Source organism: Anomalospiza imberbis, chromosome 5 (genome assembly GCF_031753505.1).
Source record: "Anomalospiza imberbis isolate Cuckoo-Finch-1a 21T00152 chromosome 5, ASM3175350v1, whole genome shotgun sequence".
NCBI classification, from domain to species: Eukaryota; Metazoa; Chordata; class Aves; order Passeriformes; family Viduidae; genus Anomalospiza; species Anomalospiza imberbis.
This window is the reverse complement of record NC_089685.1, coordinates 29,615,629-29,633,970: the sequence shown is the minus strand read 5'-3', so window position 1 is coordinate 29,633,970 and position 18,342 is coordinate 29,615,629. Positions and strand designations below refer to the sequence as shown.

At 38.9% G+C, this 18,342-nt stretch overlaps 1 protein-coding gene across 4 annotated transcripts in view; it reads right to left on the bottom strand.

Annotated features, from left to right (window-relative positions):
• The window catches only part of ANO6 (anoctamin 6), a 79,423-nt gene that overhangs the window by 9,054 nt on the left and 52,027 nt on the right, over positions 1-18,342 (bottom strand). For all 4 annotated transcript variants that reach the window (XM_068190052.1, XM_068190053.1, XM_068190050.1 and 1 more), the window contains 13 exons: positions 16,737-17,015; positions 16,270-16,383; positions 14,307-14,422; positions 13,755-13,889; positions 12,367-12,472; positions 11,088-11,148; positions 7,637-7,782; positions 6,098-6,175; positions 4,404-4,629; positions 3,348-3,517; positions 2,732-2,829; positions 1,961-2,091; positions 943-1,148 (listed from right to left, as the gene is read on the bottom strand). In XM_068190052.1, the coding sequence (XP_068046153.1) occupies positions 943-1,148; positions 1,961-2,091; positions 2,732-2,829; positions 3,348-3,517; positions 4,404-4,629; positions 6,098-6,175; positions 7,637-7,782; positions 11,088-11,148; positions 12,367-12,472; positions 13,755-13,889; positions 14,307-14,422; positions 16,270-16,383; positions 16,737-17,015 (1,866 nt within the window). The remainder of the gene's footprint in view (positions 1-942; positions 1,149-1,960; positions 2,092-2,731; positions 2,830-3,347; positions 3,518-4,403; positions 4,630-6,097; positions 6,176-7,636; positions 7,783-11,087; positions 11,149-12,366; positions 12,473-13,754; positions 13,890-14,306; positions 14,423-16,269; positions 16,384-16,736; positions 17,016-18,342) is intronic.

Sequence of the window (18,342 nt, the reverse complement as noted above, 5' to 3'; positions counted from 1 at the left end):
GAACGTGGCAATCTCTGGAGCTGAGCCCCTTGCATGCCAACAGCCCCACGGAGGTGAGTGGCTGATGCCCTGCTTGCACACTGACATCATCTGCAGAAAGCAGGGCACGAGCACATTCCTGACACAAGCCTACACATGGCCGAGTCAACATGACATCACCAAAGCCACTGTAACTCTGCCCTGTGATAAGGTACAATATTTTAAAGTAATCTGAAGATACATGTTCAGCTTGTAGTTTCATATTGGTATTACAAGATCCAGCTGGATTGACTAGGAAATACAGTTATCCACTAGCATAACATATTTGGATCTCTCTGAAAACAGGAAAAAACAGTGACCTTGTTGAGAAAGCCTATTCCCCATGGATAGTCTAAGGTGTTATTGTGCCTGCAGAAGAAACCAGTGGTCATTGTTCCTTTAAAAAAGGCCAGCAGCAAGAATTTTCCATAAGTTAATACATACTAGTTCCTGTTTAAGAATAAGCAATCAAATAATCCACAGTGATAAATAACAATGGCTTATTTTTCTTCCCACAATGCAGTCTACAAATAAAATATTATTGAATTAATACAAAAATATTAGTGAATTGATACAAAAAACATTAAAGGTCTGAATTTCATTGTTAGAAATATATTAATCAGAATTTTTTTCTTAAATATTTTTAAGAAACTCTCTTAAAATTCAATTTCTTTGTGGTGTACTTAAAAAAATTAAGTACAACTGAAGAACAGATTAGTGTCCAAATTCTCAGAAAATTCATTCTGATCTGCAATTTTGAGCACACGTGGTATTTTTAAGCACACAAGAAAGAAGCTTTTGTTTTAAGAAGATGTGCCTTAAGGATCATTTCAGTTGCATTGCCACACAGAGCATTCCCACATTTGGATGTAGCACCTGCAGAGAAGGCATTTTATCTTTTGCAGCTGTTGGCACTGTACCTACATTGGTGACCACGGCCAGAATGGCTATGCCCTGCAGGATGGGTTGCCAGGCGCCAATGTCTTGTGCCTTCTGTGGAACCATGCGCCTGAATTGGGTTGTCAGCTTCCACGCATCCAGCCGGATTTCCAACATGTTGTTAATAAGAGCCAGAAGAGGAGCCAGGGGGAACGATGCCACAAACAGGGTCACAAAGCCAAACTGTATAACTGTGAAAGGGAGAGGTTACGTGCATTGGCGAGGCTTTCATTTACTGGAGATAAGCAAGTGTAGGCATGTATAGCTTATATGCTCCAAATTCAGGTGGGAGAAACAAGAAAGAGTAGTTGGGTTCCTAGAAAATCTTTTGGATGAGAAAATAGTAGCACAACAGTACTGGAAAAACCTTCTAGGTGAGTCCTGTCCTAGGGACAGGAAAATATTACAAATCACAACACAGGATGAGGAACTCTTCTGGGTATTTAAATATCGTTTCTTTCTGACATCTTTATCACAAAGACCCAGAAATCTCATGAGTATCTGTCTCCGTACTGAACAGGAAGGCCCAAACCAACAATCATCTTACTGGTGTCTGGGTATTGCCTTAAGCACACTGGCAATGCTGTCACAGAATGGATGGTGGCAACAAACCAGCCATGGCCTGCCAGCTCCCAAGTTACCAGCAGCGAGTCCTGGTGACTGCAGCCCTCCAGCAGAGCAGTCTGACACAGGGCTCTGCTATGCAGCACCAGAACATGACAGGGGTCTGCCTTCTGAATGCATTTCTCACAGGATTAGGTGAGGAAGCAGCAGTACTCCTCCTTGTACAATCACATGCTGCTTCCTGGTAATAAAATGGATTAAGGCTTAGCTACTTAATAAAAGCTTGTAAAACCATCTGTAATGGCTCAATCAAAACCTGTCTCAGAAAACATTAATGTCTCCTCTGTCCACCATATTAAGCATTGCTGGTGTGAAGATTTTCTTTAGAACATGTTTGTATCCAGCAGCAGTAGTGAATACAGATGAAACTGTTCCTTACCCATTTCAAGATACTCATAAAATAGTCCAAGTTTTCCAATGGGTTGGAGGTGGTAGTCATGTTCCCAACGTGGAACAACTTTTTCTGATCTAGCAGCTGCAGAATATCTTCCAATTAGATTCTTGACCAAACTATCAGACAGGGAGAAAAAGAACACTAACATTGGTAAAGGAACCAAAAAGTTCAGTAAATGAAAAAAAATTGGCATTTCTGCTGTTACATTTCTGCTGTAAGTTTAAACAATGGATTTAGTTATTTCTGAATTATTCAAAACTTCCTAAGAAAGGCAACTTTTGTTGCCTTATCCTTAAAGTACGTTTTTACAAGCCATAGATAAGAGTGTAAAAGGGCAATATACCAGAATCACAGTGATTTATACCTACTAAATGAGTTAAAATAGTAACTTATACATGACTTTTAAAATCCCAATGTATAACAACAAATCATTCCAATCTATATTAAGCAAGTCTTAAGTTTAATATTGTCATAGCTTCTACTACCTCAGTTTTGAATATTCAACCTGAAACACCTCGAGTTTGATTTGCAGAGGAAGGAAGAATTTCTGATTAGAATTAAAATCAGTTAAAACAACAGAGACAGGAGCCCAGACTACCAGACCCAAAAACACTCTGAGGACAAATCTTATTCTTTCAGAATACAATATGCACTTACCAAACTCAGTGACCAAATGCCTGAAGGCATCAAGCAAAACACTATAAAACAGTATTTTTCAACAATGAAAGAGCAGATTACTTAATGGTTTGAACTTACGGAAGAAGCACTTCTTGAATGTTGTTCCAGATAGCTTTCCCTCCCACTATGATGGCAAGCTGGGTTGTGAGCTCTAGGAGACAGCCACCTGGATCACACTGAATGTTGGAAGAGACAGGAAAATTATTTTGTAGTTGGGTAACTTTTCAGGCATGAATGAAGCATTTAAAATTATGCATTCCTTGTTTATTAAAACATTACTAAAGCAATTGAAGAAGACTGTCCAGGCAAACCTTTCCAGTAAGGTATGCAAAAGCCAAATCCAGGCCACATAAAGTGGGTTAACAGAATACCAGTGAAAGAGTGAAATACCAGGTGAAGTCATGCAGCTCTGTGCTATTAAATAGGAATGCTTCTACTGATATTCTCTCCTTTCTATGTGCCCAGTCACAGATTGTAAGACCATGGTAAAATACACTTTTCTGGGTATGTGTAATACATTTCTAAGCCAAATTGGTCTTGTGCCATATTCTTTTATGCTAGGGGTTAGTAAGGAGGTAATTACCTTTAGAGGCACTTTTAAACCCTAATGTTAAATATGTACAATTATGTTTTACTTTATACACTCCTAACTGCAGCACAATACCCAGACTAATTATACATTCTACATTCTTACCTCTTCATTGCGATATTTTCCTAGCCAATAAACTGGACTTCCGGGGTGACCTACAAATTTACCCTTAAAGAAGGCTATGTAGAAGCATGAAGAATAGTAGTTGACAAACTGGAACAAGAACATCTTTGTGGTCAGACTGTTTTCATAATCAGTCTGTGTTCTTGGAAGTTCTGCAATGAAAGAAAAGTAAATAAATTAAAAAAACCCCAACCCCAACCTACAAGTAACCTACAAGCTGTTCTAGAGCCTCAGCTGCAAAGTATCTGTATGCCTCGTATTCCTTTATATGACAGAGAACATTATCGTTTAGATTGTACCTAATCCCCACGTATATTGTAACAATTATATAATTCTAAAACTGTATGGGTTGTAAAAAGAAAATAACTTGTTCCCTGACGATAAAGAAAGAGAAGAAGCAAAAATTCTAGTAACTCAGGGGAAGAAAAAGCATCCAAATCCAGCAGATTCGATAGAGATGCAAATGTAACCCTCTGGACTGATGAAACAGTATTAAGTGAAAACACCACGCTACTTCGTGCATCTAAAGTAAAATAGCTACTTTAATGTTGATGGACTGGATATAGAGAATAATATTATTTGTGACTATTTATCTGTTTAACAACATCAGAGTGGTATGCAGCTTTGGAACGGTGATCTTAGTTCGCTTATTTATGAGAAAATAGCTGTTTTCCCCATAAACAAAAGCTAATATAATTGAATGTGTTATGCCTTACTGATTTGTTTTCATAAAGCTTGGTCGTTGTAGTAATTTTCTTTGCTTTGTATGTTTCACAAGCACAAAACTGTAAACAACTGATCTTTCATGCTGCCTATGTAAGGCCTTTTCAGGCTTACAGAGAGCTGAATATCATATTTCTATGATATTGAGAAAATCTATATTGGAAAATTTCTAGGCGGTATTGTGTAATTTTGTGGGAAAATTCTGAAAGATTTGGTACAAGTGTTCACTTACTGTAATACCTACTATACATATAAATGCTAATATTTCTATCTATTTTACCCCATGCTTCCATCTGAGGTACAGCAGCAGCATACCAAAGTCAGTGATCAGGATGGCCACTTTTTCATAGACGATGTTGAGAATCATAATGACAACAAAGCTGATGAGGGAAGCGGTTACTGACGTGGCCATCTGTGGAGTCAGGTACTTGCGGATCGCCTCCGTTCCACTGATGTGCTGTGACAACTTTGCAGAGAACACCAGGAAAACTGAGAGCCTGTAGACAATGATTCCAACAACTGAAGCAATAATCAAAAGGATCTGCCAAAGGGAATGCAAGAAAGATGTTCATGCTCAACCACTAGCGTTAGGCAAAAGTGAGTTCAAAACATTTTTTATGATAGGCAAAAGGAAAGCAATTTTGTGCCTGTCATTCCATTGCAAGAGGATGATCAAATAAGATACAAAGCAATAAACAGAGAATCCATAAAAGAAGCATTTTTTTCATGTAGCATAGTAAATCTGCAGGAGAGAAAAGAGTTGGTCTGTTTTATTACTAATAACAAGGGTTTTTACTGATGTAAGCCAATATAACAAGAAGTGCAATCAAATCTTGCACCTTGAGGCATGTGATGGGAGAAAACTCTTCATATTGGACGATTGGCAGGACGATTGGCAAATGTACTAGCACATCTACACTGATTTTGGAAGGGGCTGCACCTTCTCTTCCACATGATGCTATTACAGACTACAGACCCCTCAAAGGAATAGAAGAAATTTAAGCCAAGTCCTATAGTCTGCAGGAGTTGCAATAATGATCCAGGTACCCCTTCTTGCTTGCCAACTCCTCTTTCTGCTTCTCTTCCTGCTTTTATTTCTTGCTAGTTCTCTAACTATTATTCAGTTTAAGGTCCACAGGCTGTGTATCTTTTTTTCACTATCTCAGCAAATTGCCATGAACTACCTTCCCTGACCCCACACACAGTAACACAAGTGACAAACCCAGAACAAATCTCTTTTCTCCAACATGAAGTCTGGCCTATTTAAATCCAACTGCAAATCGGTATTCTTTCCTTTGTGTTTCAAATGTGTCAATGCTGAGGCTTTCCTGGACTGCCAGACACCACTCTATCTCCTATCTGCATCCTATCACTGAGAATGAGGTCTTTTCCAGCTGCTATTTGTGCTACAGATGAGGACTTGCAGCATGCTAAAACACAGAGAGCTTTTCAAGGCAATCTCTTTGGGCCTGCTCATTGTGTTATATATTGTGTCATGGCTGACTGGACTGCTTTCAAGGTTTAGTTTTAATTAAAGTAGCAGCACTGGCAGATTAAAGAGCACCCAGCTTTGCTCTGTTAAGTGAAACACAAAACCTGAAAGAGGTCATGGACTGTGAGACACAATATGGAAGAGCACAGCTGGAACAAATCAGACAGAAACTAGAAGGGAGGAGAGCATATAAACCAAAGTCTTCCCTTTACCGCCCCCCTAAAAGCAAAGGCATTTGTCTTAAAATAATTAGGGGAAAACCAATGGACCACCTTCACAAGCATTACTCACAAGCTACAGCTGCAGGATATTGTGATACTCTATGCTAATGACTATTGGTAACTACAGCTACCTTCTCCATGTGGGTCCATATCTTACGGGCTTGATTTATGCCTAAGATGGAAATCCAACTGAACCTGTTCCATTCTCATTTTTTGTTCAGTTCAGGAGGATAATTTTTTGGACAGCTACTTGAAAAGTGGATTTATGAGGGGAAAGAAAAACAGAAGAACTTTACCCAGAAGAAGATGGCACTTGTACAGAAAGTCATCCGTACACACTTCCCACATGCAGTGTATGGCACATGTTCTTCTTGCTGTAAAAGATTAGGAAACAGATCAAGAAAGCACAAAATCTTCTTTCATATTTTTTTGGTGTGCTCTAATTAAACTCTTATACTGAGGGCAGAAAAAAAGGAAAAAAGTACCTTGTTTTGTTTCCTGGAAACTCAATATTTTTTCATGATTTCAGAAGTCTTGCCTGATTACAGGTGTCTTTTTTGCTGCCCCTTCTAAGATAAAAATTACTTCCATAGAAGTAGAGGGTCCTCAGCTCTTATTAACTCCAGCCATTACAGGGTGCATAGTCCTTTTGAATGGACCTATCCTTCTTGGCTGATCATGGCATCCAAGGTCATTATATTTCAAACTTCAATGGCTAAATTTAGCAGGCACTAAAATTTTGGTCCTTGATCTCTGTATTTCTCAATGTATTCCATACAAACAATGGGATGGCTTCCCCAAGGAAAATGACTACCTCAATGTGGTATTGTGAAAATTCACTGAGTCTTTAAAGAATCTCTGAGGATCAAAATAAAATATTTTAGCATATTCTTCACTCTTTGAACTGTCTGAAAGGAACTTTCTAGCTATGACTTTATATATTCCAGGTGGCATAGGTTCATAAGCTTTTAAACAGGATGAGGTTTTTGATAGTACAAGATATTAAAAAGAAGACTTATATAGGATAGTTTCAACTATGGCAGTTAATTTTGAAACTGTTCAAGTGCCCTCTAATAAACATTAATATAACGTGGATGGAATGTGAAAGCAGTGCAAATGATTAGACAAAAGACAGAGTAATCTATTGACAGAGAATAATAAAAAGTGAAACTGAACTTGAGTAAGCCGCCGAAGCTAAAGCTACTCAAATGTATAATAAATAGAAATCTAAACTAAGATCCTCATAAATATGAATCCTCTGTCATTGAAATGAGGTTTATCCTTGTCTCCGCAAGTTTGTTGTTATTAATCATAATTTCATCCATATGCACTTAGCAACAATAGCTCTTGATACGTGTTTCAAACAGAAACATCTTCGGTTAAAAAACATTCCTGGCATCATATATAATGCATTGTTTCCATCTATTCACCTTTTTTTCCTGATGCATTCCTAGGTAAAGATAGCAAATGCTCTGTGATCTCGGCCTCTGGCAGCAACAATTAATAATTTCTTGGGGGATTTACTAAAGTAGACTTAGTCTTCTAAGCTGGGGATGATGCCTACTTCTGTTTATTTAAGACAGAGGAACCTCAGCAGCGCAATATCCTCAAACAGGCAACTACTTTAAAGTGCTTTCAGTTAGATATCAATTCCCTCTCCCTGCATCTGTACTTTATCAAGTCAATGTTTTCAGGCCAACTTATCAATTAGAGGCACTGCTGATTTATAAACCTCCAGTCCTCCTGATTCACCATTTTCATAGTGTCTGCTCACAGCATGTGAGCAGCGTCTGCCTACAGCACTAACCATCACCAGTTGTCAAAATATTCCTTACCTGTGTGATTTCATTCATCACTACATGAGTGCAGCGAGCTTCGTATTCTGGGCGAACTTGCTCTTCTTGCTCTAAGTACTCAACTGTGTCCCATTCATACTCCAGTTCAGCCTGCCGTCGCTTCCAAAACTCCAAAAAAAAAGTAACTATCCAAATGATAGACAAAATTAGCAATACCACATGAGTACTGGATACTGCTTGCCCCCTCTGGGCTGTAACACATGGCTCAGTATTCCATACAGCTTTTCACGGACATGGAATAAAACCTTTATTAGCTAATATAATGGCAAAAACTACTGGATCTACTCCTTTATGCAATTATGATTTTGGATTAATATGTACTTTAATATAAGAAACCTGAGGTAAATGGTAGTGTAACCACATGCTAAAGAATGTATATATTTTATCTCTGTATTTTCTTTCTGCCTAAGGCCAAAATATGAGCACTTTGGATTTTGTATTACAGACTGCTTTGAAAAAGTTTAACATGGGATACTTAAGAAACTAAATTGAATAGGTGAAGACAAAATTCCTGAAAGTGCAGACTTCCAGAAAAATTAAACTCAGTATGCTAAAAATTGTCAGAGGGAAGAGCTAACGCTCATTCACACTGCAATTTTTGTGTAGACAAATTATCAATTTGCAGACTACAAACACAGTGTTTTTTTTCAGGTAAATCTGCTTAAAAACAGCTGTCTTTTCTCCTCTGCTAGCACAAAGCTGAAGAGACTGAAGCTCTTTTGTACAGCATGGGCTGGCTGGGGCAGCCATTTCCCTGGACTGTGCTCCTGCAGCTGGAAGTGCTGAGGGATCAGGTACACAGATGCCTAAGCGGTAACGATTAAACATGAATCCAGCCAAACTCATTACCTTGTCCCAAGACATTATGCAGGCAGATCTGGCATCAGAGAAAATGACAAACCCAGATGGGAAGGCTGGGAGGAGCTCAGGATGCTGGGTGTCAGTATCATGCTCCCTGGCACACACCTGGATGCTTCATTCTTGAAGAGGGTGCAATCTCAGATTAAATGAGTGGTGTGGCTCTGCAGCACTATTTCCAGGAGGAATAGTATCCAATCACTGCACTCTCATTGCTCTCATTGTCTGGGAGTAATTAACCCTACAATTGGTTTGTTTTTTTTTTTTTTGCTAGTTTGGCCCCTCATTTTGAGTGATGAAACCTCAGTGGCATGCAGTTACAAGTCCAAACATTAAAGGTTATGCCTAAAATCAGGTGTGGTTGAAAAATCCCAAACTGAAACATTTAAAAGCCAGGAAACTCCATGGGCTGGGCTATGATGACCTTGGCACCTGCAAATGCAAAACTCCAGAAAACCTTGCTCCCCCGATTACTCGGGGGCTGCTTTCTCAAGGACTTCTTCACTCCTTCATGCTTAGAAGCAGCAAGGACACTGCAAGCAGCGGACCAGAGGGTCTCATCTGCTTTCTCCTGCAGAGCAAAGACATTAGTCTTCCATAAACCTTTAATTGCTGCCCAGCCCAAATCACAGGAATCTACAGGCCAGACTGATTTGTTCCAGCGGCAAATTCAGCTGCTGCTGGAGAGCCCAGAAGTGCAGGGAATCCTTCTGTGGTGATAGCCTCATATGCTGTGACAGAAGGGCACATAACACAGGGACAACTCTCCCAGCCCCCTATTAGCCGTGTTGTGTCTTTCAGAGCAGGAAAGGAGCTCCTCCTAGATTTGCCATTTTCCTTTTATTTTGAAGCAAGATTGTTTCAACAGTGGAAACAAATGACATTTCAGAATCAGGAGATCAAAGCAGTCATTTCATGTCATATTGAATGGTGTCCCCTTTTGTGTGTCCCTCAACACTACCCTTTAGGCTGGCCCAGGTATTCTGCCTCTGAAGCTGTGTCACCAAGGTCTGAGAAGAAGTGCCTCCATTAGAGAACATTTCTTGGTTTAACTGACCTTCCTCGTGGAGGGGATCCAGTAATGGAAGCAAGTGAAGAGGAAACTGCCTCTTGTTCATGACCTTTGCCAATCTAGTCTTGCCAGCAAAGGGAGAATTAATGTATAAAAAGGGCTAACTCCTGAGGCCAAATTCCCTGGTGTTTTATGGTGCTTTAAGATTTTTGAAGGAATACACACAAGAAAATATGCACTTATTAGAAGTGTATTGATGATAATGATGCAATAATATGTCTATGAATCTAGTATTCATTCTAATTGTTTTGGACAAGGGGGTCTAAAAAAATAATAGAGCAAGATGAAAATTACAGCTGGAATTACACCAGGACCAGAGGTCATTTGGATTCAGTACAATTTTGTTTGAATTTCTGTAATATAATTCACCTCTTTATATAGTGGACTTACAACAAGAATACTAATAGACCTTGCAGCCATCTCTATAACCATGAAGCTTAACTTTGTAATTATTTCTCCTGGAACCATTCTTCAAAACAGGAAGCACAATTTTAATTAGAAACCAAATTGCCAATAAATTAACTCTTGACCTGATGGGAGAAGATTACATTAGTATCAAACTTCTAATAACTTTTAATTCAGGGAATTCTCTGCTGGTATTTCGACTTCAGCATATGTTTTGGAAAAAAAACCTTCTTTTTGAAGTTATACATTTCATCTTACATTTCTTTAAAGCAAGAGTTATTTTGAAGCACTTTAGATCATCATAGGGAAATAAAAATACAGTATGTTTTACAAAGAAAGCAAATTTTGCATTCTTGTCAGCCTGTATATGAATTCAAAATATTACATGAGATACATTCTCTATAGCACCTGTATGCAGACCTTACATGGAACTTCCATAATTACTGGATAAGACACTGCAATAAAAGCCAATTAACAAAGCTGCTAATATGAATAAAATAAATTGGTTTTAGGAAAATAAACCTTGCCTAATCCCTTGAATATAGCACCAAGTGTTTTCACGTGTGGGAAACATCCTAGTTTCATATACATTTTCTCTGCTAAAAGATACACCGAGTGCTTGTAACCTACCACACTTTTTACAATCAGCTTCTTAAATAAAGACAGAAGGAAAAAATTCCTGGGAAAAATAACAAATTACTATTTTTAAATTACATTGTGCAGTTACATAGCTGTTAATAGCACAAGCATCTCCATAAGTCTTTGGGAAAAAACCCCAGCTCCTCTGACAGATATACTTAAGCATGTGGCTGGCTCCTGCTGGATGAACATGTGGCAGTCTTAACCACCTTCCTCAGACTTTTCTTCAAGTCATCAAAACAGAACAGATACCGAAGACTAATTTTTAAGGCTACAATTTTTTGTTTGCTTATGGTGAGTTCCTGTGAATGTGCTTGTTTTCTATGGAACTACTTTCCAGTGAATTCCTAAATGCTAGCAAATTAAGTCAGTGCAAATTTATCCATGTTTTCTTGGCTGATGCTGGAGGCTTGGCCAAAATTAGATAACAAACCACAGTTGCTGAAATTGACTTACCCCATATTCCCATAAATACTGCAAATACCAGTGTTCCATAGCTATCAAATATACAGAGTTTCTGGAAAAGTGGAAAAGAAAAAAAAGTCTTAAAATATAACCGACCATTTTTATTCTTCTACATCAACACAGAACAGAACTCAGAAGATGCTTACTGAAAATGTTGATTTTCAGTTTTTGTGTCATAAACAACCAATGTGGATAGTGCTTCCTCAATTTCTGTCCATGCACACCACTGTCCAGTAAATCGAGGAAATTAAATGCAAAGTTCAGAATTAAACAAAAAGAACCATATATGCATTATGAGGGATAGTAAAATGGTGGGCTATCAAACTTCCTTCCATCTGTTGCTTACTAAGAACAGTGCTTCTGGTCTGGGAACTCAGGATAGAATTATAGATTGTTAGTACAGCCACTAAGGCCATGGGCACATCTGGTTCTCATAAGCAGGACAACAAATAAGTTAGTTAGTAAAACCACACTCTGATGAAATACCTCTGTGGTCACTATCTCCCTTTTTTTTTTTTTTCCATTATAGCCTTTTCCCTGCAATCTTCTTTCTTTTACCATGTAAGCGTGCTGATATGCAACACATTAAAGTCGGGCAAAATATTTTTGCTGAATAGCTGAAAAATTGCAGTTTTGGGACTGAATCTATGGAGGGGAATAATGAAAGCCTAACATTAGCTTAGTGAGACAAGGTAATGGGGAAAGAAAGTGAGGTTCCTTTTGACAGGAATAAAGAGCAGACAACAGGACATGGCTGTGTGACAGCTTCTGTCATAGCCACCAGCCTCTCCTTGTACCCATCTTCTCCTTGGCAACATAGATCAAATTCAAGGCATAGATCCAGATAACTTCTGCATGCAGGGAGGAGGCAGAAATTAGAAATGTCAAAACAAGCTTTAAATGTTTCCTTGGAAAAATTGATTCAGAGTTACTGAATCAAGGCTTTAACTGAATCTTTCCTTCCCTCAAAAAGAAGTACCCCCAAATGAAACCAATTTTCAATTGAAATAACATTTTATTCTCCTATCAAATATCGGCAGTAATGTGAAATAAAAGAGACTAAATTTTTAATCTTAGATCAAATTGGAGCAATTAATGTTGTTGGTTTTACTTTTTGAAGTTGAGTCACTGTATCAAGAGGAACAACTATTTGCACATCTTTAGCAGTTCTGCAGAACGCTAATGGAGGCCGAACATTGTTTTATATGCAGTAGTAGAGAAAGTGCAGCTAAAGTTCAAAAGTGTGTCTACAAGCTGTTAATGTAGTTACCTTGGATGATTCACAAGTGATGGTGAGGTTCCAGTAGGTACATTCTTTATCACACTGAGGGCACATTATGATACTACCTCCTATGTTGGGGTCACATACTTCTTGGCTAGAAACAAAACTAGTCAGTCACTCACCAACACTAAATTCTTTAGTCCTTTTTCACACATGAAGACAGTGCAATAATCTCAGGGAATTAAGGAATAATTTCCTAGTGATCTGCACTCAAGAATTCCACCCCTTGCCTGGCAACATATCCCCATTTCCATTCATAGTCCTCATCTCAAAAATGGATGACACATGAGGAAAATAATTTCCATCCCTTGTACATGGTGGTAATTCTCAAAACTGCCCACACTAAAAATAAAACAACTCCTAAAAGACCTCACTGTCTTCAGTAGGAAACCCACAGCTGCATGCTCACACATGCTATTGTAGCAAGTCTGAAGGGAGAAGGAAGACCAGCACAGCCTGGCAGAACAAGGAATAGCTGCAGAGCCCAAAGTTCCTAGTTCCTGTGGTCTTCCAAACAGGAACAGATTGGAAATTGCGCAGAGGGGAGCTGGCGCAAGGACTCACGGGTTTGCAGATCTGTCTCCTAAGAGATGGCAAAGGAGCCACCATCTCACACATACTAACCCAGCATGGGGGAGGCTGGAAGGTAACGTAATTACTTCCTACCTGTACATCATGGGGGTAAACACCAGGGAGGGAGCTGAGCTGTTTAACTGAATTATAATTCTGGCAAAAAGCTAAATGGGTATAAATTGGGCACAGGAGTGGAGCTGTGGACTAGCTCTTCAGCATGGAATGTGAAGACCCTTCCAGGATGGGTTATACAACTGGATGGTCCTTTGACACAATGCCATTATTTTTTTTTTCCCTGGGTCATTTGGCCATAATTGAGTTTTGTTGTGTTCTGATGTCATGGCTATGCCTTGCCTTCCAAGGTATCCTAAGCAGCTGAAGGCCCCTGTGCTGTTGGTCTTCTTATATTTTCCCAAATTAAAGGAAAGAAATTTTTTAAGTCTTTGGGTATCTAGTGTAAGGATTACCACAGTGAAAATGATGTATTATGGCAATTTGCATTGACTTCTGATTAATACTCTTTTCTTTGTGTTTCTACACTAGGTATGGTGAACCTCATGCAAAATATGAATAACATTATGAAATAGCAAACTTCTGGACATCTATCACTGTAATAGTCCATGGATATCCATTATTTATCTAATATTTTATGCCTTTGCCTTCAAATACACCATAGCAGTTGCTCTTGGGCCCTTTAATTTTGCCTCCTTCATTAAGCAGTGTCTTGCAAACCCTGTACTGTCCCTCTGTGTACAGGACTGATCAAAATTGTACGTGACATTAAACCAGGCCTGATCAGATACCTCCATGTGCAGTTGTCCTTTTTCAGGCATCCATATAGAAAACAGCCAACTCCTACAACCGCAGCCACAGTCAACATATTTGTGTAAAAGCCCAGCCAAGCAAAGTAGATGCCAATTTTCTCTCCATAGTATTTCCTGTGGAGGAGAAAGGTGTGGGTTTGTTTTTTTTTCTGAAATGTAGGTAAATTTGCATTTCTGTTTCAAATGGCTCTTCATTTCACACATTTTATGCCAATCCATATTGTAATAGTCCTCTGGTTTCAACTTTGGGATTGCAGTAGTATTGCGTGCATTTGTAAAAGGATAGAAATGGGGGGAAAACAGGAAAAAAAGAAAAGATCATGCCTTGCAAAGAAAAATTTTAAGTGGTTGCCTTTTCATAAATCAGCTTATCATGAAACCAATCTCAAATTATGCTCCTGTGCATGAGCTGATCTGGGTGTATGTATCTTCCCTCAGAACCGACCTGTGTCTCTTTGACTTCCACAAAACCAGACCTATTATGTAGACTTCTCATTCTCCCTGCATTAGTCCAATGCCAGTTACACCAACCTGATGAAATCCAGGGGTTGCAGTTTGAAAATGTTTTTAGGATGAGCCCATTCTCTGTAGAGGAGATATCGTTCACTTGGGCAGTTGGGATCAGTCGACAGGTGCCTAAAACTTGACTGCAAAACAGAATAAGCGTGCGAAGATAGCACGAAAATCTAACCAGTGCAGCTCATCTCTCATCTCTACAGACAATTTCTATGCCACAAAGTTAGAGTCTGGAGGAGCTTTTAGACAGTCTTACTGCAAGATGGGAAAACGAGCAACTCTGAGAGCACACCAGAATTCAGGATAGAAGATTGTCAGAAAGGCACTGAATGCTAAAGTAAATGCTATACATACGTGAGCTGAAAATAGCAAGGACTCATCATGAACTTAATCTAAGCACATGTCAGCACCTTGGCACTTAGGAATAGAAAATAAAAAAGGATCCATTCTAATTAGAGAACAGGACTGAACTAAAATGGATTTTAAGTAGCTTTAACATGTTACACATGCTTTGTTTCAAAATAATACTGTACTAGAATACAGGTTGGAAAGACTGAGGGAAAAATCCAGGGCCTCTATTCTCTGTTTTGAATTTAAAAGAGAGTTCACATGGAGATAATCTTTGTATTTCTTAGTAGGCTATAAAAAAAGCTATTTCAATAAAACCGGTTTTGTTTGAGACATTTTCCATTCTTTATCTGTGATGCAACAACATGAGTAATATTTGTAGAAATCTATCGGCTACTTTTAATTTTCAGTACAGCTAGTATGTATAATTTCAACTGTATAAAAAGACAGTCATTAATTACTAGTCTTACTGAGTCCAAATTTCCCATGCCATGATAGAAATAGCCTGCAAGGCAGGTTTTAAATCTTTAAAAGGAAACCTTAAAGATGCCTAATCAAAAATTATTTGAATTTTGTTCTGTAAAGCTTTGATTACTTACAAGAAACATGGTTTGTCTTGATTCTGCCTTAAAAATTTCTCTGAAAACCTTGGAGGCCTCCTAAATATTTTAAGCCAAGTCCATGCAGCTGAAGTAGTTATCATTCCTGACCTCCCATGATCTCAATATCTGCTCGACAGAACACACCTTGGACACAGAATGGTGGCTCTGAGGGGGACAAGTTGGGATGTTGTGGTTATGCAATAGATAGAATACAGAAAATCAGCCTTCAGTCTTTGCTCACTTTGCATTCACAGCCTCACATGGAGCTTTTTTTTGTCAAATATTATGAAATCTGATATTTTTTTCCCCTTGATAGTATTTTTTGTGCTATTGCTAGCCTTGGTATACAAAAAAAAATTCAGTATAACTTTCAAATTATATAATTTAAAAAGCTTCAGAAGCATAGCTGCAAAACCTGGATTTGTTATTATTGTGAGGTGAAATTGAATTGAAACCAGTGAAGCTTTTTTTCTGCAAGATTCTGACAACACCTGTGAGGCATTGGACTGGCTGGGCAGAGTCTTCCTGTAGAAACCAGAGTCTCATGCATGTATGCTGCAATGTTTGGGAACCAAGGGACTGTTTCCTCACTGTGCAAGACTTTCACACATCCTAAAATGAGATTCGTAGTCTACATCTTTATCAACAATGTTGATAGGAATTTTAATATTGGAAAATTGCATGCTAACGAAACATTGATTTAGGACTGATAATGCAGTGTATCATAGAAACTATTTCTCAGTCCAGGTACTTCACTGAAATACCTCTCCCAGAAAATACAAGTTTAAGAACTCTCAAGTGAAATATATTGTTTTTCATCTATAGAAATACATTTTTAACCAACAGTGCTTTGGAAGAAAATCTTTAGCAAAACCACATCCTATTCTTCTATGTAGATATAATATCAGTCCAGGAAAAAGGCAATGAATAGTGCTTCTGTCCTTTGATATACCTAGAGGATATATATATCTAGATATGGTTCAGACCTCTATTTCAAAGCACTTTTTAGTTACAAGCACCGGACTTACATCATGTAGGGGAAATGCTGCTTTGTAGATTCCAGTGTCCAGTAATTTGTTAATGCCAAACTTTTTCACATTATTTTTTGTTGCATATTCCACACGGGACAGGATAAAATGAACCTGAAATTTAAAAAAATATTTTTGTGTCCTTGCAACCTGAAAGAAATCATATACAGCTATACCTGTCTCAGAATACAATCAAAAAAGAGTAAGCAGTGTAGACAAAATTAATTTGCACAGGGTGTACAAACCATTAAAATCCCTCCTTTAAATTCAGGTGGAAGAGAAATAGGATAAATGTAAGTAAAGTTTTCCTTCTGGATTGCCCAGACTATTTCATAAATAACACAGGACTATTGGATCTCAAACATTTTTAATTTTTTAGGATGCTTTAATGAAGGCAATTACACTGATTTGATAAAAGGAATAGCTTCTTTTTATGGGTAAATGCTAGAAATACTCCATGGACTTACAATTCGGCTTCTAGTTGCAGGATTGAAAAATGTGTCTTTGTCTTGGATATAGAAGTTGGACAAATGTTCCTTTTGAAAAGGGGCAGTGAAAAACTCTTGCTCAGGTTTGATGATATTTTTGTCCACCCTGAAGAGTCTACTGAACCAGTTGAAAGCTGAGGCTCGGGTCTTCAGGTCATTGTGCTGCAGGGGCATTTTGATGTGCATAACCTCGGCGTACGTGCACAGCACTTCCCAAGGTGCGTGCACTTTCACAAAAATAAGTTTCCCATCCAAAACCTGAGATAAAAGAATATTGAAAAAAAGGATGTAAGCAAACAACTTCTCATCTTAACAATTCTTGAACTATCTAGAATTTTCTGTCTCTTTACAGTTCATAGGTGACCTAGTCAAAGTTGCATTCATTGTCCATCCCAGCGAATATATCACTGGCTTCTGTAAAAGCGTTGACATGAAGAAACACTCAGGCAGATGAAGGCATATAAAGGTATATAAGAAAAGGCAGTTAAATGTTCACTTAATGCTTAATGTGTACATCTCTGCAAAGTATTTTACAAAGAAATTTAAGTGTAACATTTTGCCCATACTGGGTCATTAGGACTCTTTTTACTTGTAGTTTGACAGGGCAGGCACGGCTCTGGAGCTGACAGTAACTCCCAGGCAGCTCAGTTTACAACCCCAGTGTGATGGGAGCAGGCTAGGCACTCATGGTGCTCCTGGGCAACAAGAATTCCAAGCTTCCTAGAGAGAATTGGGAGAGGGAAAGGGAAATTAGATAAAACTGCTGAAAAAGACAGCATGTGGCACATTTACTCCCAGTGGAATTTCCAAACCAGCAGCAGTAGGCAGCGGGAGCCCTGACAGCCACTCCTGCCTCCTGTCTACATGTGACCTGTAGACCTACTACTGCCCTGCATTAGTGAGTGTCAGCCACATGAAAATTCCTTATGAAGCTCACTGGCTCAGGAGCACTGGTCAGATATCTATCTATCCTGGGGAAATGTGCCAAATGTTTTTCAGTCATAATCACAGCAGAATTATTGAAGACTGCAACATGTAAGTATTGAAGACTGCAACATGTAAGTATCACACCAAGTCTACAGCAGCCTTCCAGGCAGCAAGCATTTACTTATGAATGTGAAGAACCAGACTGCATTCTTGGACATGTAGCAGGAGCCCTCACTGCAGATAAATAAATACATTGATGTCATAGATTCTGAGTCTAATTTGGGAGGAAGGGGCAAAGTGACCATTTCTGAAGCTCACTGTAGACTACCAAACAACAACAAATTTAGACTGGAAATGATTGTCCTGGAGAGGGAGACACAGATGGGGCACAGCAGCCCTGCAGGGTAGGAAGAAAGAGAAGGCATTTGGAGAGGCTGTAACCCTCACTGCCAGAGCCAGCAGCTCTGCAGCTGGTGTGCATTGCCACAGCGCTCTTGAACTGCCTGCAGGCAACATCACAGCCTTTTGAGAAGCAGAGTCATGTGCAGGAGCCCTGCACTGCTCTTCTGGCAGGGGCATTCTGCCCCAGACACACACTGGCATCCCACCTGTACTACACAGCCAGAGTATGGGAAGTACCTCTCTGCAGGGTACAGAC